This window comes from Lathamus discolor, chromosome W (assembly GCF_037157495.1).
Source record: "Lathamus discolor isolate bLatDis1 chromosome W, bLatDis1.hap1, whole genome shotgun sequence".
Classification (NCBI taxonomy): domain Eukaryota; kingdom Metazoa; phylum Chordata; class Aves; order Psittaciformes; family Psittacidae; genus Lathamus; species Lathamus discolor.
In genome coordinates, this window is record NC_088908.1 from 35,642,997 (window position 1) to 35,669,724 (window position 26,728).

At 43.7% G+C, this 26,728-nt stretch overlaps 1 protein-coding gene across 1 annotated transcript in view; it reads right to left on the bottom strand.

The window, feature by feature from the left end:
- LOC136004256 (transcription initiation factor TFIID subunit 4-like) overlaps positions 1-26,728 on the bottom strand; it is a 252,580-nt gene that overhangs the window by 97,556 nt on the left and 128,296 nt on the right. The window contains exon 14 of the mRNA XM_065660599.1: positions 13,648-13,704. Within this exon, the coding sequence (XP_065516671.1) occupies positions 13,648-13,704 (57 nt within the window). The remainder of the gene's footprint in view (positions 1-13,647; positions 13,705-26,728) is intronic.

Below are 26,728 nucleotides of genomic sequence, written 5' to 3' on the forward strand. Positions count from 1 at the left end.
CAATCACAGCCAAGGTCACTAAGTGATAAGTGCATGAGAAGGAGGATGGTGGGGGGGGTGCACGGTGTAGCTGCAAAAATGTAGAAGCTATAAACCAATGATCTTGTAACATGTAAAAGCTATGAGCCAATGATCTCTGTATGCAAAGTATATAAGTGTCGATCTGCTTAGCAATAAATGAGACTAGTCGGTCATCATCTGATGAGCTCGTCTCCCGGCGATTCCCACAAATGGTGACCCCGACGTGATCCCTTGAACACCACGGTGGGATGACGTAAGTTCTGCTCGGGTCCTGATCGCAGCCACAGGACGGTCAAAGTGCCAAGATCTCAGGATTTTAAGCGCCGGACCCTGGGTGACCGTATAGACGAGCCCGGCCGATACGCGCCGCCGAAACCTGAAGGGGCTGCAACAAGCGCGCTAAGGTATGGAAAGGCAAGCGGCGTATGATTTATTTACTGCCTTCTTACAAAAGCGGCAGGTTAAAGGGATCGACCTGCAGAAAGAGCTACAGGGACTGTTAGCTTATGGACAGACTAAGGGATGTTTTGTTAACCCTCACACTGTCCATGAATTAGCAGAATGGCGAAAATTTGGAGATAAGACTTGGCAAGCTATATATAATACCCTGTTAAAACAAAAGGCTGGGAAGACAGCAGGGATCAGGAAAGCTCCGAAGAACGCAGCCACAGAAGGCAGTGACACTGTGAAACATTTGTTGGTCATTTGGAGAACTATTTTAGAGATGTTAAAGTCAAAGTTAGGTAAATTATGGCGGGTGGTACATAATGAACTTTTACAATATCAGGCAGAAAAGAAAGCTGCCGAGCAGGCACTCACGGCTCAGGCAAAAAACAGAAGTTATGAAATTGACTGGCCTTCCTCCATTCCAATGCCATCTGCTTTTTCACAAGTAATGTTGCCATCTCCACAAAATGCAGATGACACCGGAGCAAGCCCCTCAGTTTCGGAACCAACAGCTCCCCCCACCACTACGACTCTAAAACCAGAAAAGCCCTCTGTTAACCCTCTTTCAAGCTATGAGCCTATCCCTGGGGCAGAAAGTGACCTAGTGGAGGCCATAGCTAAAGAAAGAAGGGAGGCTTGGGCAGCGGTGGCTAAGGACAGCCTTGAAAAGGGGGACGATGAGGTGGCGACCTCGTTGGCATGCCCGGTGACTTTTCAGCAACACCAGGGTGGTTTGATGGCAACTGTTACCCCTTTAGATTGGAAACTGTTATCACAATTACGAGCGACGGCCAGTCAATTTGGAGTCACCAGTGAGCCGGTAAAGCAGATGTTAGATTATATCTGGACTGCTCATATCTTGCTACCATCCGATTGCAAGAGTATTGCTAAGCTTATATTCTCACAACATCAGCAGTTACTTTTCAACGCTCATTGGCAAAATCTGGCTCATGGATTCGTAGCTATACAAAGACAACCTGGGGATCCCCTTTACGGGGTAACCCTGGATGAGTTAATGGGTACAGGACCATTTTTTAGAACCGAGGCACAAGCTTTATTAGGACCCGATAAGTGTAGAGCAGCTATGAATTTGGTACGGCAAGCTATTAACCAAGTTAAGGACCCAGGAGGTATGCCTTCATATATGGCTATCAAGCAAGGACGAGACGAATCATTTGGGTCCTTTATAGACAGAACTGCTGCAGCTATTGAGAAAGCAGGCGTCCCAGACTATATGAAGGGAGCCTTGTTAAAACAATGTGCTCTACAAAACTGCAACCCCATTACCCGAAATGTTATTCTTACTTTGGGAGCTAATTGGACTATAGAGGAAGCATTAGAAAGAATGGCCTCACAACCAACAGGGCCGCAAGCTATGGTAGTAGATGCCATAAAACAGCTAGCTGAGGGAATTCAGGAACAAGCAAAGGCTTCACAGACTCAGGTGTTAGCCGCTCTTGCACCCCTTCAAGCGTCGGCCGCACTTGGCCAGCGTAACCGCGGCCCTCTATGCTGTTATCGATGTGGAGGAATGGGACATCTCCGCCGAGAATGCACTGTCTCAGGAGTGTGGTGTCAGAAATGCCGAAACAACTCACATAACACCTCTAAGTGTCCATAATAATGGACAATAATAATCAATAATAATGATGATAAGGGAAATAACAAGGGAAGAGAATAGAAACGCTCACCACCTGATGACCGATACCGAGCCAGACCTGAGCAGTGAACCACCTCTTTCGGGTTACTGAACCCAGTTTCCATACTGGGCATGACATGCAGTGGTATGGAATAACCCTTTGGTTAGTTTGGGTCAGGTGTCCTGTCTCTCCTTCCTCCTGGCTTCCCCTCCTCCCTGGCAGAGCATGAGACTCAGAAAGTCCTTGGTCAGAGAAAACATTACTGAGCAACAACTGAAAACATCGGTGTTATCAGCATTGTTCCCAGGCTGAAAGTCAAAACCACAGCACTGCACCAGCTACAAAGAAAGAGAAAAATGACTGCTACTGCTGATCCCAAGACAGTATCCACCCCTTATTCCACACCATTCATGTCATGCTCAGATCTCACATTTTTTCAATATACCATCACACTCGTCTCATACATATATATATATACAACCACACGCACACAAAGAGAGAGAAATCATTCCTTAGTGCATAGAGCAATCCTTAAAAAGCTGCTGAGTTCATCCGGTCCATGACGTTGGGCTCCATCTCTTATAACAGTCTTTCAGGGCAAGAAAAGCTGTGTGCAGTGCTGGACAGTTGCCTGCTGATGACACCGCAGAATCCATCTGGGTTCATCAAAGTTCATTCTTTGTTGGGATGATGGTTGGAGGGAAGTCAGGGCCAGTCGTTGGTGACCTGAAGACATCTAATTGGTGGGCTATAAAAGTGCTACATAGCAGGCAACTGCATACAATTGAGTTCATTGGCTGTTTTCCCATAAAATCAAATCCCCTTGAGGTACACATCGGACTTCCCCACCTTCCTGCATTACCCTCCAAGTATATCTGGGTCCCTGAGCAAAAGCAATCCTATGAGTGGGTTTGCCTTTACCTGAAGTGGGAATAACACAGACTGTCTTCCCCAACAAATTCTATATGTTCACCACAGGAACTTTAACCCCTTCTACAGCATGTAAAAGTTCTGACTGGACTGGGACAGCCCTGTTGGCAGATCCTCTGGTGTTGACCAACCAGGTGGCTTTTCGTAAATGTGTATCCCAATGTTTGAAAGTCCCACCACCCATTGCTCTCAGTGTAGTTTTTCACAGCCCATTGTACCGTTTGATTTTACCAGAGGCTGGTGCATGGTAGGGGATGTGATATACCCACTCAATGCCATGCTCTGGCCCAAGCATCTATAAGGTTGTTCCGGAAATGAGTCCATTGTCTGACTCAATTCTCTCTGGGGTGCTGTGGCTCCACAAAATTTGTTTCTCAAGACTGAGGATAGTGTTCCGGGCAGTGGTGTGGGGCACAGCATATACTTCCAGCCATCCGGTGGTTGCTTTAACCATGGTAAGCACATGGCGCTTGCCTTGGCAGGTTGGTGGGAGTGTGATATAGTCAATCTGCCAGGCCTCCCCATATTTGTACTTCAGCCACTGTCCTCCATACCAATGAGGCTTTAACCGTTTGGTTTGAATAATTGCAGAACGTTTCACAGTCCTGAATAACCTGGGCGCTAGTGCCCATTGTTAAGTCCACACCTCGATCACGGGCCCATCCGTATGTTGCATCTCTGCCCTGATGGCCTGAAGTGTCAATGCCCCACTAGGCCAAAAATAATTCATCCTTATGTTGCCAATCTAAGTCCATCTGAGCCACTTCAATCTTATCAGCTTTATCCACCTGTTGGTTGTTCTGGTGATCCTCAGTGGCCCAACTCTTGGGTACATGGGCATCTACATGGCGTACCTTCAACACCAGCATCTGCACGGGCAGAGATATCTTGCGATATCTTGCCATAATGCAGCAGACCAGATAGGTTTCCCTCTGCATTGCCAGTTGCTCTGCTTCCATTGCTGCAACCACCCCCACAGGGCATTTGCCACCATCCATAAGTCTGTATAGAGATAAATTCCGGGCCACTTTTCCAGTTCAGCAATGTCCAAGGCCAGCTGGATGGCTTTCACCTCAGGAAATTGACTTGAATCACCCTCTCCTTCAGCAGTTTCTGCAACTTGTCGTCAGGGACTCCATACAGCTGCCTTCCATCTCCAATGCTTTCCCACAATACTGCAGGACCCATCAGTAAACAAGGCCTATCGCTTTTCACTTTCTGACAGTTTATTATATGGTGGGGCCTCTTCAGCATGCATCACCTCCTCCTTTGGTGACATTCTAAAATCTTTGCCCTCTGGCCAGTCCATGATGACTTCTATAATTCCTGGATGACTTGGATTTCCTATTCGAGCTCGTTGTGTAATTAGTGCAGCCCACTTACTCCATGTAGCATCAGTTGCATGATGTGTAGAGGAGACGCTGCCTTTGAACATCCAGCTCAGCATGGGCATCCGGGATGCCAGGAGGAGCTGTGCTTCAGTGCCAATCACTTCCAAAGCAGCTTGAACCCCTTCACAGGCTGCCAGGATCTCTTTTTCAGTTGGGGTATAGCTGGCCTCAGATTCTCTGCATCCCCAACTCCAAAAGCTGAGGGGCTGACCTTGAGTCTCCCCTGGAGTTTTCTGCCAGAGGCTCCAGGTAGGACCATTCTCCCCGACTCCGGTGTAGAGTGCATTTTTCACATCTGGCCCAGTCCGGACTGGTCCAAGGGCTGCTGCATGAACTCTCACTCGTTTAATTTGTGCAAAGCTTCTTTGTTGCTCAGGGCCCCATTTAAAATCATTTTTCTTCCTGGTCACATGAGAGAGAGGGCTTACAATCAAACTAATTTGGGATGTGCATTATCCTGAACCCCACAACACCTCAGAAACCTTGTGTTTCTTTCTTATTAGTTGGTGGAGACATTGCTATTATATTGTTGATCACATCTGTGGGGATCTGGTGATGTCCATTTTGAGATTGTATTCCCCAAAATAGAATTTCCTGTGCAGGACCCTTGACCTTACTGCGTTTTATGGCAAAACCGGCTTTCAGCAGGATTTGGGTTATTTTCCTCCCTTTCTCAAACACTTCTTCCCCCGTATCGCCACACACGATAATGTCATCAGTGCATTGCAGGTGTTCTGGAGCTTGCCCCTGTTCCAGTGCAGTCTGCATCAGTCCGTGGCAGATGGTAGGGCTGTGTTTCCATCCCTGGGACAGTCGATTCTAAGTGTACTGGACACCTCTCCAAGTAAAAGTGAACTGTGGCCTGTATTCTGCTGCCAAATGAATTGGAAAAAATGCATTGGCAATATCAGTTGTGGCATCCCACTTGGCTGCCTTTGACTCTAGTTCACACTGAAGTTCTAGCATGTCCGGTACAGCAGCACTTAAGGGTGGTGTGACTTCATTCAGGCCATGACAGTCTACTGTTAGTCTCCACTCTCCGTTAGACTTTTACACTGCCCATATGACACTATTAAAGGGTGAGCGAGGGTCCTGAGTTCAGCAGTAGCAGTCATTTTTCCCCTTCTTAGTAGCTGGTGCAGTGCTGTGTTTTTGACTTTCAGCCTGGGAACAATGCTGATAACACCAATGTGTTTAGCTGTTGCTAAGTAAAGTTTACTCTGACCAAGGAGTTTCTGAGTCTCATGATCTGCCAGGGAGGAGGGAAAGTAGGGAGGAAGAAGAGACAGGACATAGGACCCAAACTAACCAAAGGGTTATTCCATGCCACAGCACATCATGCCCAGTATATAAACTGAGGCAGTTACCCGGAAGGGCTACTTCGCTTCTTGGGTCAGGCTGTGTCATGGTTTAAACCCAGTCTGCCATAAATCAGCCACGCAGTCTCTCTCTTACTCACCCCTTTTTCTTCCCCCCGCTCCTGGATGGATGGGAAGGAGAATTGAAAGAATGTAACTCCTATGGGTTGAGATAAGAAAAGTTTAGTAACTAAGGTATAACACAAATCACTACTGCTACCACCAATAATAATAATGATAAAGGAAATAACAAGGGAAGAGAATACAATACCACCCTCCGACTGATAATAACCAGCCCGACTGAGCACCAACCGATACCTAGTCCAACCCTGTTGAGGGCTTTTTAACAAACAATGGGCATGTGAGTGATCCAGGACTCTTGCCATTGGTTAGAGTTTGTAGTAAGGATTAACAGCCTAGTTCACAGGTTACTTCAGGGCAAAGTTGTGGCCATGTATGCGGAAGTTCTGCAGGAGGAAAACAGCTCCCGGATGCTGAAGAAGTAACCAATCAGCTGTCTTTGCATTATGTGTAGAGACCAATCATTATAAAGCTTAAGCACGGGACCAAGCTTGGAAGCTATAAAAGGCAGTGCTCTGAAGTGAATAAAGGTCAGTTTCTGATTACATTAATCAGCGTGCTGTCCGTTGATCTTCCACACAACCCTGCAGTTAACTAGCCCTTCTGGGTAACTCTCAGTTACATCCTGGGCATGACGTGCTGTGGTATGGAATACCTCTTTGGCTAGTTTGGGACAGGTGTCCTGTCTGTGCTTCCTCCCGGCTTCCCCTCCTCCTTGGCAGAGCATGAGATTCAGAAAGTCCTTGGTCAGACCAAGCATCCCTGAGCAAAAACTAAAACTATTGGTGTTATCAGCTCTGTTCCCATGCCAAAAGTCAAAAACACAGCACTGAACCAACGACTTAAGAAGGAGAAAAATGCCTGCTACTGCTGAACCCAGGACAGTATCCACACCTTATTCCATACCATTCACATCATGCTTAGATCCCACATTTTTAATATACCATAACTCTTATCTCATATAAATACATATATATACATCCACAGAGAGTGAGAGAGAGATCATTCCTTAATGCATGGACCAATCCCTATAAACCTGCTGAGTCCATTCTGTCCATGATGTCGGGTTCTATCTCTTGTAACAGTCTTTCGGGGCAGGAGAGGCTGTGTGCAGTGTTCACACTCGTGAATAACCTCAGCAATACTGTACATTGCTAAGTCCACCCCTCAATCATGAGTCCATCTCTATGTTTTATCGCTGCCCTGATGGCCTGAAGTATCATGGGCCCAAGAGGCTCAAAATAATTCACCGTCCCCTTCAGTAGTTTCTGCAACTTGTTGTTGGGGACTCCATACAGCTGCCTTCCATCTCTGATGCTTCCAAAGCACTGGACGGGCCCAGTGGACTAGATACTCGCCCATACTGTCCCACACACCCTGCCACTCATGACTGTCCTGCCTTGGGGAAAAACTCTTGGTCCTCCTATATTATCGTCCAACCCTAGAGAAGACCCAAACACGACTGCTTAACATTTGAGATCAGACAAAATGGTCGTGGGTAGAATCATAGAATCATAGAATAGTTAAGGTTGGAAAGGACCTTAAGATCATCTAGTTCCAACCCCCCTGCCATGGACAGGGACACCTCACACTAAACCATCCCACACAAGGCTACATCCAACCTGGCCTTGAACACTGCCAGGGATGGAGCACTCACAACCCCCCTGGGCAACCCATTCCAGTGTCTCACCACCCTAACAGGAAAGAATTTCCTCCTTATATTCAATCTAAACTTCCCCTGTTTAAGTTTTAACCCGTTACCCCTTGTCCTGTCACTACAGTCCCTGATGAAGAGTCCCTCCCCAGCATCCCTATAGGCCCCCTTCAGATAATGGAAGGCTGCTATGAGGTCTCCACACAGCCTTCTCTTCTCCAGGCTGAACAGCCCCAACTTCCGCAGCCTGTCTTCATACGGGAGGGGCTCCAGTCCCCTGATCATCCTCGTGGCCCTCCTCTGGACTTGTTCCAGCAGTTCCATGTCTTTTTTATGTTGAGGACACCAGAACTGCACACAATACTCCAGGTGAGGTCTCACAAGAGCAGAGTAGAGGGGCAGGATCACCTCCTTCGACCTGCTGGTCTCACTCCTTTTGATGAAGCCCAGGATACGGTTGGCTTTCTGGGCTGCGAGCGCACACTGCCAGCTCGTGTTCATTTTCTCATTGACCAGCACCCCCAAGTCCTTCTCTGCAGGGCTGCTCTGAATCTCTTCTTTGCCCAGTCTGTAGCTGTGCCTGGGATTGCTCCGACCCAGGTGTAGGACCTTGCACTTGTCATGGTTGAACTTCATAAGGTTGGCATCAGCCCACCTCACAAGCGTGTCAAGGTCCCTCTGGATGGCATCCCTTCCCTCCAGCGTATCAACTGGACCACACAGCTTGGTGTCATCGGCAAACTTGCTGAGGGCGCACTCAATCCCACTGTCCATGTCAGCGACGAAGATGTTAAACAAGACCGGTCCCAACACCGATCCCTGAGGGACACCACTCGTTACCGGTCTCCAGCCGGACATCGAGCCATTGACCACAACTCTTTGTGTGCGGCCGTCCAGCCAGTTCTTTATCCACTGAGTGGTCCATCCATCAAATTAATATCTCTCCAATTTAGAGAGAAGTATGTCATGTGGGACAGTGTCAAACGCTTTGCACAAGTCCAGGGTAGAACACACTCTGTGTGTGTGCCAACATGTTGATCCCCATCACAATCAGCAGGCAGGTCCCAAGGGTACCCAAAGGCCATTCAAAACCTTTAGAACTCTCAAATGATGCTGCTGTACTTGTCACTGGGGCTGGTGCAGCTCTTGTGCTTGCCGGATCTCCCACCACCAGCTTCTCTTTTCCTGAGTCCAGATCTTCCTCCTCTCCCTTGCTGGAAAATACTGCATGGTATCCTGCATCCTCCACTTGTCTCGAGTGCCCAAGGCTGGACCCAGCTGAGGCTCCCATAGATGGCATCTTGCTCTCCACATCCTCCTGGGTCTCAGGCTTGGGGGGCTTGGTGGGCGGCTGCCGGGGGATGCCTTTGGCCGCCGTGGGGCTGGGCTCGGCCGCGGGGCTCGGCTCCTCCATCGCTTCCTCCCGCTAAACCCAGTTAGCCATAAATCAGCCACGCAGTCTCTCTCTCACTCCCCCCTTTTTCTTCCCCCCTGTCCCGGAGGGCTGGGAAGGAGAATCAAAATAATGTAACTCCCATGGGTTGAGAGAAGAACAGTTTAGTAACTAAGGTATAACAAAAATTACTACTGTTATCACCAAAAAAAATAATAATAATAAAGGAAATAAGGGAAGAAAATACAATACCACCAATGGATAATACCCAGCCCAACCGAGCACCGACCGATACCTAGTCCAACCCCGGAGTGAACTAGCCCTTCCGGGTTACTCTCAGTTACACCCTGGGCATGACGTGCTGTGGTATGGAATACCTCTTTGGCTAGTTTGGGACAGGTGTCCTGTCTGTGCTTCCTCCCAGCTTCCCCTCCTCCTTGGCAGAGCATGAGACTCAGAAAGTCCTTGGTCAGACTAAACATTTGAGCAGTAACTAAAAACATCGGTGTTATCAGCGCTGTTCCCAGGGCAAAAGTCAGAAACACAGCACTGCACCAGCTACTAAGGAGAAAAATGACTGGTACTGCTGAACCGAGGACAGCCTGGGTATCTTTGGGTGAGTGGTGAGGAGTTGTGTTGTTATTTCCCTCATCACTATTATTACTGGTTGTAGCAGTAGTGGTTTTGTGTTATACCTTAGTTACTGGACTGTTCTTATCTCAACCCGTGGGAGTTACATTCTTTTGATTCTCCTCCCCGTCCCTCTGGAAGTGGTGGAGGAAGGGGGGGGGGGGGAGTTAGTGAGCGGCTGCATGGTTCTGAGTTACTGACTGGGCTTAAACCACGACAGTAGGTCCTACTGATCACTCCTTGGCTCTCCAGTCTTATGGATGATCAGCTTATGGATGAGAATCACGGAGTCTCGGTTGGTGCGATATTGCCGCCGGTGCACTGGTGTGGTCACAATTGGCACTGATGAAGGTTGCGATGAAGGTTCTTCAACGTTGAGGGATGGGGAGGAGAATCAAAAGAATGTAACTCCCATGGGCTGAGATAAGAGTCCACTAACTAAGGTAGAATACAAAACTACTACAACTACCACTAATAATAATGATAAGGGAAATAACAAGGGGAGAGAATACAATTGCTCACCACCCACTGACCAATACCCAGCCCAAACCAAGCAGTGATCTGAGCCTTCCCAGTAACTCCCCCCCCCCCCCCCCCCCCCCCAGTTTACATACTGGGCATGATGTGCTGTGGTATGTAGTTTGGGTCAGGTGTCCTGTCTCTGCTTCCTCCCAGCTTCCCCTCCTCCCTGGCAGAGCATGAGACTCTGAAAGTCCTTGGTCAGACTTAGCTTGGTCAGGTTAGCTGACATTTGAAGTCACTGCAACAACTTTATAACTTCAGGAAAAACCTGTACTCTAAAACCAAATCCATGTCAGTGTTGCATGTGCTTTAGACAGTACCAGAACAGTCTAAGCACTTTTCTGAAGTATTTTTCTGGGTACAAACAACAGACCTGCGGTAAAGGGAGAGTGAAAACAAAGTGACTCTGTTATCTAACCTTCTACATGTATTGAAAAAAATGCTTTCATTCCTTCTGCATCACAGTTATAGCTTTGGTAACCTGATGCAGAAAGCTATCTATAGAATAAATCGGTTCTGAGGAATCATTATTGCCTAAATGTTGCTTTAGGAAGTACTTAAACACAATTTAAACTGGATTTATGGCAGTTTGGTTTAAACAGTATGCAGAGTGGTTGGAAGACTGGCTAATAAATGAAGTAAAATTAAGTTACAGAACAAAACATAAAATAATATTCACCTTACCAAATTAATTATTAAATATGTTCAAAGGACACAGTAATCTCCCTTTACATTTTCTTGATGACACCAATAAGCAAGAAGGGCACTTCTTAATGGTGTAAGTTCTGTGAAAGAATTTTAACTTTTTTTTTCTTTATAAATTAGGAAGAAAACCAAAGTGCTACAGAATGGAAGACCCCAAAATATCCATAAAGGAGAATGCTTTGGAACAAAGCTAGTCTTTCTTTCCTCTTCATACTTGTATTGATTCCTTTATTTTGCATTCCAAGACAATGCTTTCTAGAGTTCTTTCAATGTTGTGACAAGTTCTTTTCTTAAATATTTAAAAGACTTTCTTAAATATTTTAAATTACTTAATTTGGTATTTCACTTTCTCCCTCTGACTTTCTTTTTCATTAAGAATCCTGGACTATATTCTCTTTATCAGACTGGCTACATCTGTTTAACCACGACATAGATGTTCATCCATTTATACCTGGCACAGAACCAGCTTTGAAGAGGACAGTTCCAGGCTGCTTGGTTAGCAGAAGGAATGCAGTAGTGTTGCTGTTCAAACAAAGGCATGCTGCAAAGTCTGAAACATTATTTACTGTCAGAATGTAATAATGAAATTAATGTAATAATGAAATTATCAACTGCTTTGCTGATATGAAAAAAAAACCCTATCTGACAATCATATCATTAAACAAGTAACAAAAGCCAAAACCTGCAGGTTTCTTGGATGCCCCCCTCTTTAGGCTTTTCTAAATACTCCATAATAGCGACTTTAACATGGGCTTGAAGAATATCTGAGTGTCGTGGTTTAAACCCAACCACAAAAGCTCGTTCACTCACCCCCGCCCCGACCCTCCCCGCTCCCGGAGGGATGGGGAGGAGAATCGAGAGAATGTAACTCCCTTGGGTTGAGATAAGAACAGCCCAGTAACTAAGGTATAACACAAATCACTACTGCTACCACCAATGATAATATTGATAAGAGAAAATAACAAGGGAAGAGAATACGATACCACCGCCGAACGAGTTCGACCCCCCCCCCCCCCCCCCCCGAAGAGAGACCGTGCCCTTCTGGGTAACTCCCAGTTACCTCCCTGGGCATGACGTGCTGTGGTATGGAATACCTCTTTGGCTAGCTTAGGTCAGGTGCCCTGTCTCTGCTTCCTCCTGGCCTCCCCTCGTCCCCAGCAGAGCATGAAACTCACAAAGTCCTTGGCCAGAATAAACATTACTTAACAACAATTAAAAACAATTGGTGTTATCAGCTCTCTGCCCAGGCTGGAAGTCAAAACACAGAGCTTGCACCAGTTACTAAGAAGGAGCAAAATGGCTACTGGTAAACCCAGGACAGTTACCATCAAAATATTTTCTACCTCTTCACTAATACCACTATTACCATTACTCAGAATACACTTCATACACTTTCTTTCATTCACATGTCAGCACAGCATCACTCCCTCTAGTGGGTAAGAAACACAGCTTATACAATCTGAATTTTCATACAAGGGAGAAGCACTCCTGCAGCTACACCAAAAGCAACTACACTGGCTGGAGTGCCAGACTTCCATCACAGCTACAAAGAGAACTACTCTGACTAGAAAATGTGGGTTTAGTATCCCTATTGTTTAATTTGATTTCCTCAAGTTTCCAATGGCTGAAAAGGAACTACCATAAATGCAAATATTGTGGCAGCAGGAAATGCATTAATTTCTACCTTGCTTTCACTTCCAAGCAGCGTGGTAGTTTTAGTTCTCAACTCAACAGCAAGTTTTGCCTGCCAACAATTATTTTCACAAATCTGATTCTTCCTTTGCATACACTGGCTACATACTAAACTCAAGTAGTATTAAAAATACTTTGTCTTTTCCTGCCAAATAACTTATTTCATTTGAATACTTGCTTGACAAACCCAACTCTGTAAACACTAAGGCATGGTCTAATTTTACAAGAACTCATTTCAGCAAATCTTACTAAATAATCACATAATGAAAAAAAAAAAGACAAATCTCGCCATGTACTTGGATTTTTTTTTGACTGATATACATATATGATCTGTATAGCTAACGGAACTGTAGAATACTGCCAACAGGGAAACAAGACAGGAAGAACAGGTGAATACAAAAGAACTTGTTATATGCATTTTTCTGTATATATTACCTTCTAATGTATGATTATTATGTCCTAGTGCATATATCTAAAGAAGTTGGCTAAAAAAAAATCATTAGCTTGCTGCAAATGATGTTGCATTTTTTTTTTTAAATAGGAATGGCTTTCAACTAATAGATATTTTACTCTAATTGATTCAAGTTACAACCCAATCCTAAACCATGAGATGCCTTAAGCAAAGGACAATCACTCTCATCTAAAGCAAATTAAGGTACTCAGTAGTTCACAAACTGTTATTCTTAAAATAACATATCAAAACTTCATCTGAAATTATTTGATAATTTTTAGATTATTGTAACTTAGACTGATGAGTAAATAGTCCTGTGAATCACACTGTAGAGAAAATATCTGGTGATTACATTACTTGAAAGACTATTAACAGAACCAAATTGTTAAGTAGCACATTTCTAAGAAAGTGACATTTTACAAAAAGACAAAGACATATATTTTTCCACCAAAATCTAGTGTTGCTGTCATCAACAACCCAACAAAAGCTACATCTACCAAAAATGAAAATGGAAATGTAATGTATGGAAATCGTCTCTTAAAAAATCTCCTTAGGCTTCACATGTATTAATGTATTAGTTTGCAAACATTAAGATCAAAGGCAAAGCAACAAATACATCCTAAAAATTTTTTTAGTCAGATTTTTATTAGCAATATACAAGTAGCAAGGCATAAAAAATTAATATGTTTAAGCCTTGAAATGTTAAGTGCAATGATCTCTAGCTCTGCTTACCTCCTTTGCTTTTTGTTTCAGTCTGGCTTGCTCTGGGTCTTCTTGCCTTGAGCGACTCTACATGTTTTAAAAAATGGGGAAAAAACGTTAACAGATAGTTTAAGAACCCTTCCTCTGTTGCAGTAAGTTAAAAAATAGCAAAGAAAGGGGAACAGGATACAAGGTATCAAAGATGGGATGCTTAAACTCATAGAAGTGCAATTTCAAACCTGTAGGAATTACCCAAAAGACTGTTAAAAATATTCAGTTGCAAATAAGATCTACCTTAGATTTAAATTAAAGAAAAACAAAAGAGAAAACCCAAACAAACACTGAAAAAGCAATATGTTTTTGTCAATGCTAAAGTTTCCATACAGGTTTAGATTTCAATAATTTAATACAAACAAATACAAGAGCAGAAGTAACACCCTTTCCATTATCTGAACGTTTTAATTTAAACTCCTTACAGTCACCTATTTTAAAGTGATCTACTGTTTTCAACTAAGCTTTTATTCAGCTGCTGGTAGAGAATGTGGAGAGAAGAGTTATAATGTCACCCTTAATATGAGACATTAAAAACTCATATTAAAGATGTTACTATCCATATGAGCTTACTTTGAGTACAGCATACAAATACGCTTAAACTCATTCATGCACTACTAATAATATTAATGTATTTTTTTTAATTGAAGAAATATTGTCAAATGGAAACTTTAATATTTTCCTAAAAAACCAAGAACACTAGCTCAAAAATGCCATTCAGAATAACTATTTAATTATATTAACAATCCATAACAGTATATATCTTGGGATACAGACTGTTTTACAACCACATGCTAAAACTATTAAATTCTTATTTATGCTCACTAGGAATACTCAAATAGATGGAATTCAAAACTCAAGATGTAGATAATATATACATTATACTTTGCAATGGCATGATTGGTCAGTATTCAGAAAAGGTTGCATGAAAACTTGTAAGGCAACACAGTAAAACTTGTGACATCTATGGAAACCTGTTGCTCCCGATACCTGAAACATGTAATAGTTTTATTTTGGTATTTCTTTAGGATTTAAAGTGATCATTTACACAACTTCTAAAGGAATAATCTCTATGCCCTTTCCTATATATCTTTCTCTGCCTCTTTCTATGCTGAAGACAAATCTGAAACTTGAAAGAATATTAGCATGTAAACTTACTTTTTTTCCCTGCTGCTCAATTTTATCATAATATATTCTGCTCAGAAGCTAAAAAAATCCATGAAGAAAACCAAAGGGAGACAGGTTTTAAGGGTAAGAGGACATGTAATATTATTGATATATCAGGAGAGAGCCTTGACTATGATCTGGCAAACAGGGCACCAATGACACTGAATTCTCTATCCTCTTTGCTTGTTTGTTTGTGGTTTTCTTAAACTGGGATTATTTTTTCAGCTAATATACCACTCATATAAAACACGGTGATGATAAAACATGCCCAAAGTAATAATGAGATTTTTAGATATGCCTGACTCTTCCACTATGCACATTAGTTTCATCTTCCACTACCACCTACTAGTGATTTTGTGCCTGTTAGCATAAAAAGCAGTTTGACAGGATGGACTAAAGTAATGAGAAATTAAAAACTGTACACAGATAAGGACCAAATCAGACTCTCATGCTGTAGTTGTGCCAACCAAGAAAGGAACTGCAACTTATCAAAGACTGAGATTCCTTCTAATTGCTGTGAACAGGCAAAAAGAAAAATGTAGATAATCATAGAATCATAGAATGGTTAGGGTTGTGAAGGAACTTAAAATAATCTAGTTCCAACCCCCCGACAAAAGGCAAGGACACCTCACACAAGACCATGTCGCCCAAAGTTCTGTCTAACCTGGCCTTGAACACCGCCAGGGATGGAGCATTTACAAGTACTTTGGGCAACCCATTCCAGTGTCTTACCGCCCTCACAGTAAAGAACTTCTTCGTAATATCTAACCTGAACTTCCCCTGTTTTAGTTTAAACCCATTATGGGATTTTGATTATTTTCCTCCCTTTGTTAAAAACTTCTTCCCCTGTATCGCCCCACATGATAATGTCATCAATGTATTGCAGGTGTTCTGGATCTTGCCTCTGTTCCAGTGCAGAATTAAACTTGCCCAGGGATGTTAAGGATAAGAGGAAGGGATTCTACAGGTACATAGCAAACAAAAAACAGACTAGGGACAACATAGGCCCCCTGAGGAAGCTCTCGGGAGAACTGTCTACCCTGGATTTGGAGAAGGCTGAGGTTCTGAATGACTTCTTTGCCTCGGTCTTCACTGGCAAAGGCTCTGACTGCACCACCCAAGTCTTAGAAAGCAGACGCAGGGACTGTGAGAATGAAGACCTTGGGCCCACGGTAGGAGAGGATCTGGTTCGAGACCATCTTAAAAATCTGAACGTGCACAAGTCCATGGGACCAGATGAAATCCATCCGCGGGGCATAGAATCATAGAATAGTTAGGGTTGGAAAGAACCTCAAGACCATCTAGTTCCAACCCCCCTGCCATAGGCAGGGACACCTCACACTAAACCATCCCACACAAGGCTTCATCCAACCCGGCCTTGAAAGGGTCCTGAAGGAGGTGGCGAATGAAGTTGCTAAGCCACTGGCCATCATATTTGAAAAATCATGGCAGTCAGGTGAAGTTCCCAACGACTGGAAAAAGGGAAATATAACCCCCAATTTCAAGAAAAGGAAAATGGGTAACCCTGGGAATTACAGACCAGTCAGTCTCTCACCTCTGTGCCTGGAAATCCTGCCTGACCAATTTGGTGGCCTTCTATGATGGGGCTACGGAACTGATCACAGAATCACAGAATCACAGAATCCCAAGGGTTGGAAGGGACCTAAAAAGATCATCTAGTCCAACCCCCCTGCAAGAGCAGGGTAACCTACAGTACATCACACAGGAACTTGTCCAGGCGGGCCTTGAATATCTCCAGTGTAGGAGACTCCACAACCCCCCTGGGCAACCTGTTCCAGTGCTCTGTCACTCTTACAGTAAAGAAGTTCTTCCTGATGTTAACGTGGAACTTCCTATGCTCCAGTTTACACCCATTGCCCCTTGTCCTATCACTGGATATCACTGAAAAAAGCCTAGCTCCATCATCCTGACACATACCCTTCACATATTTGTAAACATTGATGAGGTCACCCCTCAGTCTCCTCTTCTCCAAGCTAAAGAGACCCAGCTCCCTCAGCCTCTCCTCATAAGGGAGATGTTCCACTCCCTTAATCATCTTTGTGGCTCTGCGCTGGACTCCTTCAAGCAATTCCCTGTCCTTCTTGAACAGAGGGGCCCAGAACTGGACGCAATATTCCAGATGCGGCCTCACCAAGGCTGAGTAGAGGGGGAGGAGAACCTCTCTTGACCTACTAACCACTCCCTTTCTAATGCACCCTAAGATGCCATTTGCCTTCTTGGCCACAAGAGCACATTGCTGGCTCATGGTCATCCTCCTATCCACCAGGACCCCCAGGTCCCTTTCCACTTCACTACTTTCCAGCAGGTCAACCCCCAACCTGTACTGGTACATGGGGTTGTTCTTCCCCAGATGCAAGACTCTACACTTGCCCTTATTAAATTTCATCAAGTTTCTCCCCGCCCAACTCTCCAGCCTGTCCAGGTCTCGCTGAATGGCAGCACAGTCCTCTGGTGTGTCAGCCACTCCTCCCAGTTTTGTGTCATCAGCAAACTTGCTGAGGGTGCACTCAGTTCCCTCATCCAGGTCATTGATGAAAATATTAAACAGCACCGGTCCCAGCACCGACCCCTGAGGAACTCCACTAGTCACAGACCTCCAGCTAGATTCTGCGCCATTGACCACAACTCTCTGCCTTCTTCCTTTCAACCAGTTCTCGATCCACCTCACTACTTGATCGTCAAGCCCACACTTCTTTAGCTTATCTATGAGGATGCTGTGGGAGACAGTATCAAATGCCTTACTGAAATCAAGAAAAACTACATCTACCGCTCTACCATCATCCCTCCACCTAGTCACTTCCTCATAGAAGGCTATAAGGTTGGTCATACATGACTTCCCCCTCATAAAACCATGTTGGCTGTTCTTAATGACCCCCTCATCCTTGATATGCCTAGTGATGGAGTCAAGAATAAGTTGTTCCATCATCTTTCCAGAGATGGAGGTAAGGCTGACCGGTCTATAATTACCCGGGTCCTCCTTCTTGCCCTTCTTATAGATTGGTGTGACCTTTGCCATCCGCCAATCCTCAGGCACCTCGCCCGTTTCCCACGACTTACCAAAGATGATGGAAAGTGGCCTAGCAATGACCTCCGCCAGCTCCCTCAGCACCCGTGGGTGCATTCCATCCGGACCCATCGATTTACAGATGTCCAGTTTGCATAGCTGATCCCTAACCCAATCCTCATCTACCAAAGCAAACTCCTCCTTTGTCCTGACTCCTTCTGGGGCTATAGAAATCCGGGGCCCTCGGGGAGAGTCTGCAGGAGTAAAGACAAAGGCAAAGAAGGCATTCAGCACCTCTGCCTTCTTTATATCCTCTGTCTCCAGGGTACCCACTTCGTTCAGCAGTGGGCCTATATTGCCTCTTGTGTTAGTTTTATTTGCTATGTATTTGAAGAAGCCCTTTCTATTGTCTTTAACCCGACTAGCAAGATTGAGTTCCAAGGAGGCCTTAGCTGTCCTAATTGCCTCCCTACATCCTCTAACAACTGTCCTATATTCCTCCCAAGCGGCCAGCCCCTCCTTACATAATCCATAGATTCTCCTTTTCCACTTGAGTTTGCCCAGCAGCTCCTTGTTTAACCACGCCGGTCTCCTAGATCCCTTACTTGACTTCCTACTCATTGGGACGCTCCGATCCTGAGCTTGGAAGAAGCGGTCCTTGAATGCTAACCAACTATCTTGAGCCCCTTTACCGCCTAGTACACTTTCCCATGAGACTTCCCTTAGCAGTTGACTGAAGAGGCCAAAGTTGGCCCTTCGGAAATCCAGAACTGTGGCTTTGCTAGGCATTCTATTCCTCCCACACAGGATCCTAAACTCCACCATCTCATGGTCACTGCAGCCAAGGCTGCCATTGACCGTCACCACTTCGACCAAACCCTCCTTGTTGGCGAGTACTAAATCTAGCAGCGCTGCTCTCCTAGTTGGTACGTCCACCATTTGCATTAAGAAATTATCATCAATGCACTCTGATGAACTGATGGACAAGGGTAAAGCAGTTGATGGCATCTACCTGGACTTGTGCAAAGCATTTGACACTGTCCCACACCACATCCTTGTCTCTAAATTGGAGAGATATCAATTTGATGGATGGACCACTCGGTGGATAAAGAACTGGCTGGATGGCCGCACACAAAGAGTTGTGGTCAATGGCTCAATGTCCAGCTGGAGACCAGTAACGAGTGGTGTCCCTCAGGGATCGGTGTTGGGACCGGTCTTGTGTCCTGGGTTCAGCAGTTGCAGTCATTTTTTCTCCTTCTTAGGAGCTAGTACAGTGCTGTGTTTTGATCTTTTGGCCTGGGAACAGTGCTGATAACACCGATGTTTTTAGTTGCTGCTCGAATGTTTGGTCTGGCCAAGGACTTTCTGAGCCTCGTGCTCTGCCAGGGAGGAGGGGAGGCCGGGAGGAAGCAGAGACAGGACACCTGACCCAAACTGACCAAAGAGGTATTCCATACCACAGCACGTCATGCCCAGGATGTAACTGGGAGTTACCCGGAAGGGCTGGTTCACTGCAGGGTTGGACGAGGTATCGGTCGGTGCTTGGCTGGGGGGAGTGGGGCGAGTTATTGGTCGGCTGGTGTTGAGGTGTTGTATTCTCTTCCCTTGTTATTTCCTTTAGCATTATTATTATTGGTGGTAGCAGTAGTGATTTGTGTTATACCTTAGCTACTAAACTGTTCTTATCTCAACCCGTGGGAGTTGCATTCTTTTAGATTCTCCTCTCCTTCCCTCCAGGAGCAGGGGGAGGGCAAGAAGGGGGGGGAGTGAGTGAACGAGGTTTGTGGTTGGGTTTAAACCACGACATCTTGTTTAACAACTTCATCGCTGGCATGGACAGTGGGATTGAGTGCGCCCTCAGCAAGTTTGCCGATGACACCAAGCTGAGTGGACCGGTTGATACGCTGGAGGGAAGGGATGCCATCCAGAGGGACCTTGACACGCTTGTGAGGTGGGCTGATGCCAGCCTTATGAAGTTCAACCATGACAAGTGCAAGGTCCTACACCTGGGTCGGAGCAATCCCAGGCACAGCTACAGACTGGGCAAAGAAGAGATTCAGAGCGGCCCTGTGGAGAAGGACTTGGGGGTGCTGGTCGATAAGAAAATGAACATGAGCTGGCAGTGTGTTCTTGCAGCCCTGAAAGTCAACCGTATCCTGGGCTGCATCAAAAGGAGCATGACCAGCTAGTCAAAGGAGGTGATCCTGCCCCTCTACTCTGCTCTTGTGAGACCTCACCTGGAGTATTTTGTGCAGTTCTGGTGTCCTCAACATAAAAAGGACATGGAACTGTTGGAACAAGTCCAGAGGAGGGCCATGAGGATGATCAGGGGACTGGAATATCTCCCTTATGAGGATAGGCTGAGAAAGTTGGGGCTGTTCAGCCCGGAGAAGAGAAGGCTGTGTGGAGACCTCATTGCATATAAGGAGGAAATTCTTTCCTGTTAGGGTGGTAAGGCACTGGAATGGGTTGCCCAGGGAGGTTGTGAATGCTCCATCCCTGGCAGTGTTCATGGGTAGGTTGGATGAAGCCTTGGGTGGGATGGTTTAGCGTGATGTGTCCCTGCCCATGGCAGGGGGGTTGGAACTAGATGATCTTAAGGTCCTCTCCAGCCCTAACTATTCTATGATTCTATGATTCTATGACCGATTTGTCCGATCTCAAAGCTAAGCGGGATCCAGCTCGGGTCTTTGTAAGGTTAAAGGACTATTTAAGAATATTGCCAAGAGATCTTCCAGCAAGGCTGGAGAGTCATGAGTGGCAGGGTGTGTAGGATCGTATGGGCAAGTACTGAAGCCGGTTGGCCTCTCCAGTGCTTTGGAATTTCTCTCCTGAACAAATCTGGAATCTGGAATATGGAATAAGGGGTGGACACTGTCCTGGGTTCAGCAGTAGCAGTCATTTTTCTCCTTCTTAGTAGCTGCTGCAGTGCTGTGCTTTTGACTTTCAGCCTGGGAACAGTGCTGATAACACCGATGCTTTTAGTCATTGCTAAGTAATGTTTACTCTGACCAAGGACTTTCTGACTCTCATGCACTGCCAGGTAAGAGGGGAAGGCAGAAGGAAGCAGAGACAGGACACCTGACCCAAACTAGCCAAAGAAGTATTCCATACTACAGCACGTCATGCCCAATATATAAACTGCGTAGAGTTACCCAGAAGGGCTAGATCGCTGCTCGGGTCGGGCTGGGTATTGTTCGGCGGGTCGTGTGCAGTTGTATTCTCTCCCTTTGTTATTTCCTTTATCATCATTATTATTGGTGGTAGCAGTAGTGGTTTTGTGTTATACCTTAGTTACTGGACTGTTCTTATCTTAGCCTGTGGGAGTTACATTCTTTCGATTCTCCTCCCCATCCCTCTGGGATCAGTGGGGGGAAGAGGGGGGAGTGAGCGAGCGGCTGCGTGGTTCTGATTTACTGTCTGGGCTTAAACCATGACAGACTGACTGGTCTGTAGTTCCCTGGTTCATCCATTTTCCCCTTCTTGAAAATGGGGGCTATATTACCCTTTTTCCAGTCGTCAGGAACTTCACCAGACTGCCATGATTTTTCAAATATGATGGCCAGTGGCTTAGCAACTTCATTTGCCATCTTCTTCAGGACCCACGGATGGATTTCGTCAGGTCCCATGGACTTGTGCACATTCAGGTTCTTAAGATGGTCTCAAACCAGATCCTCTCCTACAGTGGGCCTAAGGTTTTCATTCTCACAGTCCCTACATATGCCTTCCAAGACTTGAGTGGTGTGGTCAGAGCATTTGCCGGTGAAGACTGAGGCAAAGAAGTCATTCAGAACCTCAGCCTTCTCCAAATGCAGGGTAGCCAGTTCTCCTGATAGCTTCCAGAGGGGGCCCACGTTGTCCCTAGTCTGCCTTTTATTTGCAATGTACCTATAGAATTCCTTCCTGTTACCTTTCACAACCCTAGCCAAGTTTTATTCTAACTGGGCCTTAGCTTTCCTAACCTGGTCCCTAGCTTCCCAGACAACATCCCTGCACTCTTCCCAGGCTGCCTGTCCTTGCTTCCACCTTTTATAAGCCTCTTTTTTTCCTCTAAGCTTCCTCAGCAGCTCCTTATCCATCCAAGGAGGACTCCTGGCCCTCCTGCTGCACTTCCTTCTAGTTGGGATGCAACACTCCTGAGCTTGTACCAGGTGATCCTTGAATATCAACCAGCAGTCTTGCCCCCCTGCCCTCTACGGCTATATCCCATGGAACCTTACTAAGTAGTTTCCTGAAGAGGCCAAAGTCTGCTCTCTTGAAGTCCAGGGCAGTGAGTTTGCTGCACACTCTTCTCACTGTCCTGAGGGTCTCGAACTCGACCATCTCATGATTGCTCCAACCAAGGCTGCCCTGGAGTGTCACATCTCCCCAAAAGAGGAAATAAAGCTTAAAAAGAGGCTCTTTATTAAATATTATTTTTTAAAGTATTTAAGGCAGCTCCTCCTGTAAATTATCTATCCAATTTCTGTAGACAAAACTCTGATTTTTGTCATGGATAAGATATTTAGAAACACAGAATAAGAAGCAGTTGGAAATAATTTTGTGAATTAATTAAAACAGGTTGTGAATCTATATTACTCAGTCAATGGTTAACACATTTTTCTAAGGAGAATGAAATATAAATGAAAGTTCAATGGGTTTATTTTCAGTTATATGGTTGCCTTCTTTTCAGTAGTTTTCCCCAAAATTTAACCATAAAAAGAATACCTTCATATGTCTGAACAACAGAAGTTAAAGGATGTACTTAATATTTTATCAATTATTATTAACTGGGTTTAAACCATGACAGTTCAATATTAGTATAGTTATTGAATGATAAAAATATATGTATTCCAAAGATATATAAGCCAGCCACAAATTAATCTTAATAAATGCAGTAGGGACAATATCTCTGTCAACGTCTCTCTGCTTTGGCTGTCTCATTCAACCAGTTAAATAAATTTCTATAATGATTTAACCATTTTAGGCTGCCTATCTGCAAGTTCTTACTGTCAACATGAATTTCTCTGTATGCTGCAATTCCCCCATCGATTGAGACAAAGTATGACTGTTGTAGTGTTCTGTTAACATGACACGCTTCTCATGTATCTGTATTTCAAATGTCAAGATGATATTGCACAGCCAGCCAGAAGTGTTCTATTATCAGATCTAGAAGAACAATTCACGCTGAAGATTAGACTACAGAATAGGTAGGTAAAGCATTTTCTTTGATATGCAATCTTTAGTTGGGTGCCAATTCTGAACAACTTCTCCATGCTATGGTGTCTTTCTATGCAACTGGAGTATAAGCCACTTAAGGAGGATTAATCTGACACAGCGTGATTTGTCTGTTTTATGTAATGCTTATTCTAACCAGACATAAGTCTTGAGAGCGAGAGAGCAGAGAGGGGAGAGAAGCTATTAATGAGTTGCTATTGGTTTGGGTTTGTTGTGTTCTTCTAGAGGAACATTGTTTCAGAAATTCAGTACAAATCAGAATTCTTCGGATGTACCAGTTGAATGCTGTAGATAAAAATATACCTCTGAAAGCCTTAAAGAAGTATAACATTTAATGTAAAAAGCAATGATTCTCAATATATAGTCTAATTGAATAACTCAGAATAAATTAGAGATGATACAGCCTTGTTAAAGAGTTATTTTGAGATTAGAAGACTTATGTTAAATTAATCATCTAAATAAAAACAAAAATATAATTTTGTAGAATCTGTAGTTGGAGAATCATTTTCACAAGAAACACAGCTTTGCTATCTCCCACCCACCCACTTAGTATAATTTAATAAATTTACCAAAGCAGTATGTAGTACGTATATAGTAAGAGCAGAAATATAGAAAATTATGTTAAAAGGAATTGGTCTTCATCACCACCAGGATAAATGGTTTAAAAGACAATATATAACCTTTTAAAAGTTGTCTGACTGCAGTCCAGAAAACCTTGTATCTCAGTAGAGCTACTGTAAAAACACATTGACTTCAGACCAACTGCTTAATATAGGCTGAAAAAACTGAATTATGGATTACATTACATTTTTTAATATATGGCAGCGTAGAAAAAAACCCCTCATAGGTCAAACTGACTTATTAATCACTATCACTAAAATACGTACTGTGAATAACATCAGCTAATGGGCCACAAACTTGATCTAGGTAGAGACTTCTAAAGACACTTGGAACATTGAAGTCTCCAGCACATATCAGGAGTGTCAACTAAAAAGTATTAAAATGTTCATTAAACATGATTAATTTTCATTAATTGTTGCAAACTGATCAGATGTTGAACTAAAATACATCATGTACACAGTCCATAGATGTTATTATGTAGAAAACAGTCAACAAACCAGAGTTGAGTCTAGCCTGTTACTTTAAGACTTTACTCAGGATGTTCTTCATTAAGAGTTTTCTAAAATAATGCATTATCATCTGAGTGATTTGGACACTGACAAATGCTCAAACCTGAAATTATGATCTGTGATGGAATGAGGAGATCACCTGTTGTAATTCTTTTTGCCTTTTAACTGAGAAAAGCCACAGAACAAGTCCCATTACAGATCAAACAAATGAACATTTTGCAATACTAAGAAGAAACAAATTGAAGATTCGGGCTCAAAGTACTTCCTGAAGTAAATAATTCTTCTTCTAGACTCTCAATCAAGAAATGAGAGTGTGATGTCAAGTATTTCAAAAGATGCAACTTTTATTTACAATTTCTTCAAACAGCAAACCTACTTTCCATTTTAATTTTCTTGTTCTGGAAGCCCTTCCATATTGGTTCTAAGTTATTAAAAGTATATTACGAAAGGAAAAGAATACTTGGAATCTTGAATTTTTTTCCCTAACATCACTGGCAATTATTATTACTTTGACTACCTGCATAGTTGATAACAAAGGTAGGAACAGTATCTGCAGCTCTTCATTAGAGTTTTGTTCTGTTACTTTGTAATATAAAACCTAAGTCAACAGCAGCATAAAATTCATCCCATCTCATTGGAGTTACAGCTGAGGATAACTTGATACAAGAATTTTATGGGAACATAAGTTTTACTAAAAGGCAACAGACTTATAGCTGTCAATGTTATCTGGGGGAGGGGTGAAGATTGAGAAGACTGTAATTTGAACCTCAGTTAAAGGAGGGAAGGGGAAACAACATACTGAACTTGTGCTTTATGTTATTCATAAAGAATTACTTACATACATAAGAAAATTTATTTTGGCTCTGGAGAAAAACTCCAGGCTTCCTGAACATCCCATATTTAAGTTTAAACCTATTATCCCATGTCCTGTCACTACAGTCCCTGATGAAGAGACCCTCTCCGTCATCCCTGTAGGCCCCCTTCAGGTATTGGAAGGTTGCTATGAGGTCACCACACAGCCTTCTCTTCTCCAGGCTGAACAGCCCCAACTTCCTCAGCCTGTCTTCATACGGGAGGGGCTCCAGTCCCCTGATCATCCTCATGGCCCTCCTCTGGACTTGCTCCAACAGCTCCATGTCCTTATGTTGGGGACACCAGAACTGCACACAGTACTCCAAGTGGGGTCTCACAAGAGAAGAGGAGAGGGCCAGGATCACCTCCTTTGACCAGCTGGTCAGGTTTCTTTTGATGCAGCCCAGGATAAGGTTGGCTTTCTGGGCTGCGAGTGAACACTGATGGCTCATGTTCAGTTTCTGGTTGACCAACAACCCCAAGTCAATAATAATCTGATCTAAATAACATTTAAAGAACAAAAAGGCAATTCATGAAATATGTGGATCTGACAGAGAGCTGAGTATTCAGTACAGCAATTGCTAAGAGCTTGATTATATTTATACCTGTTAGGTTATAACCAGCCAAACAAAAAAAAAACCCATTCCATGAGTTCCTTCTCCAGGAGACAGACTTAGGTAAGTATTTATACAATGAGCTGAATTTGGTCCTTGCTCTGTCATTTTGTGATGACAGTTCAATTGTTGTGTGCCTCAGTTTCTCCAGTATGATGTGTGGAAAATCATATTTAGCCCTTTCATGGGATTTGATGATAAATTTATAAACTTACAATGAACTTCTGTTGCCTTCTGAGTCTCACAGTGAAAGCAGAACAGAAATAAAGTGTTGCTATACTACTGTATGAAGCCGAATAATTTGCCAAATGCAAAGTACAAGTTAAAAGCACTTCATCTTAAGGAGAAAGCAGGGTGTCCTGGGAGAATCAAACTGAGACTTCTAATATTTTTACTAACTTTCTACAAGGAAGCGATGGAATCCTGGAAAACACACCAGATACACATTGTGTTTGGGGACACTGTAGGAAAAATTAAAGCAATAGATACAAAGTAACATTGCAACTTCCTGGACTCCATAAGTGAAGGAACAACTCTGAAAGTGCTACAGATTATAACACATTTAAAAGTTGTGCTTCCCCCCCCCCCCCCCCAAAACTGACCAAATAAAAGTAGATCTGGAATTCAAAATAATCTGAAAAAGCAGAACCCAAAAGCAGACAAAAAAACCCATACGATCTACTCTGTGTAACCTCTAGTTCATTCACAATAAATGAATAGTCAAAATTATTGCAGAGGTGAAAACAGATCCTCAGTACCTGACTGATATTAAATACAGGAAATTTTTCAGTAATGAGGATTTAAAATACCAGGTGATGCTTAGATATACAAACCCAGGTTGAAGGTGAAGGTAGAGCTACTTTTGCATTCAGAATAATGCAATGGGTTTCTAGTTATTGCTTGAATCCACACCAAATGGCCTTTTCAAAGAGCTTTGTTTCAAACAAGTAGAAATACAACTTTACAACAGATGAGTCATTACTGGTATAAGTAACACTAAAAAAAAAGGAATTTAACTGTCATTTTCTGTTTCTTTTTGTGTTCAGATAAATTTT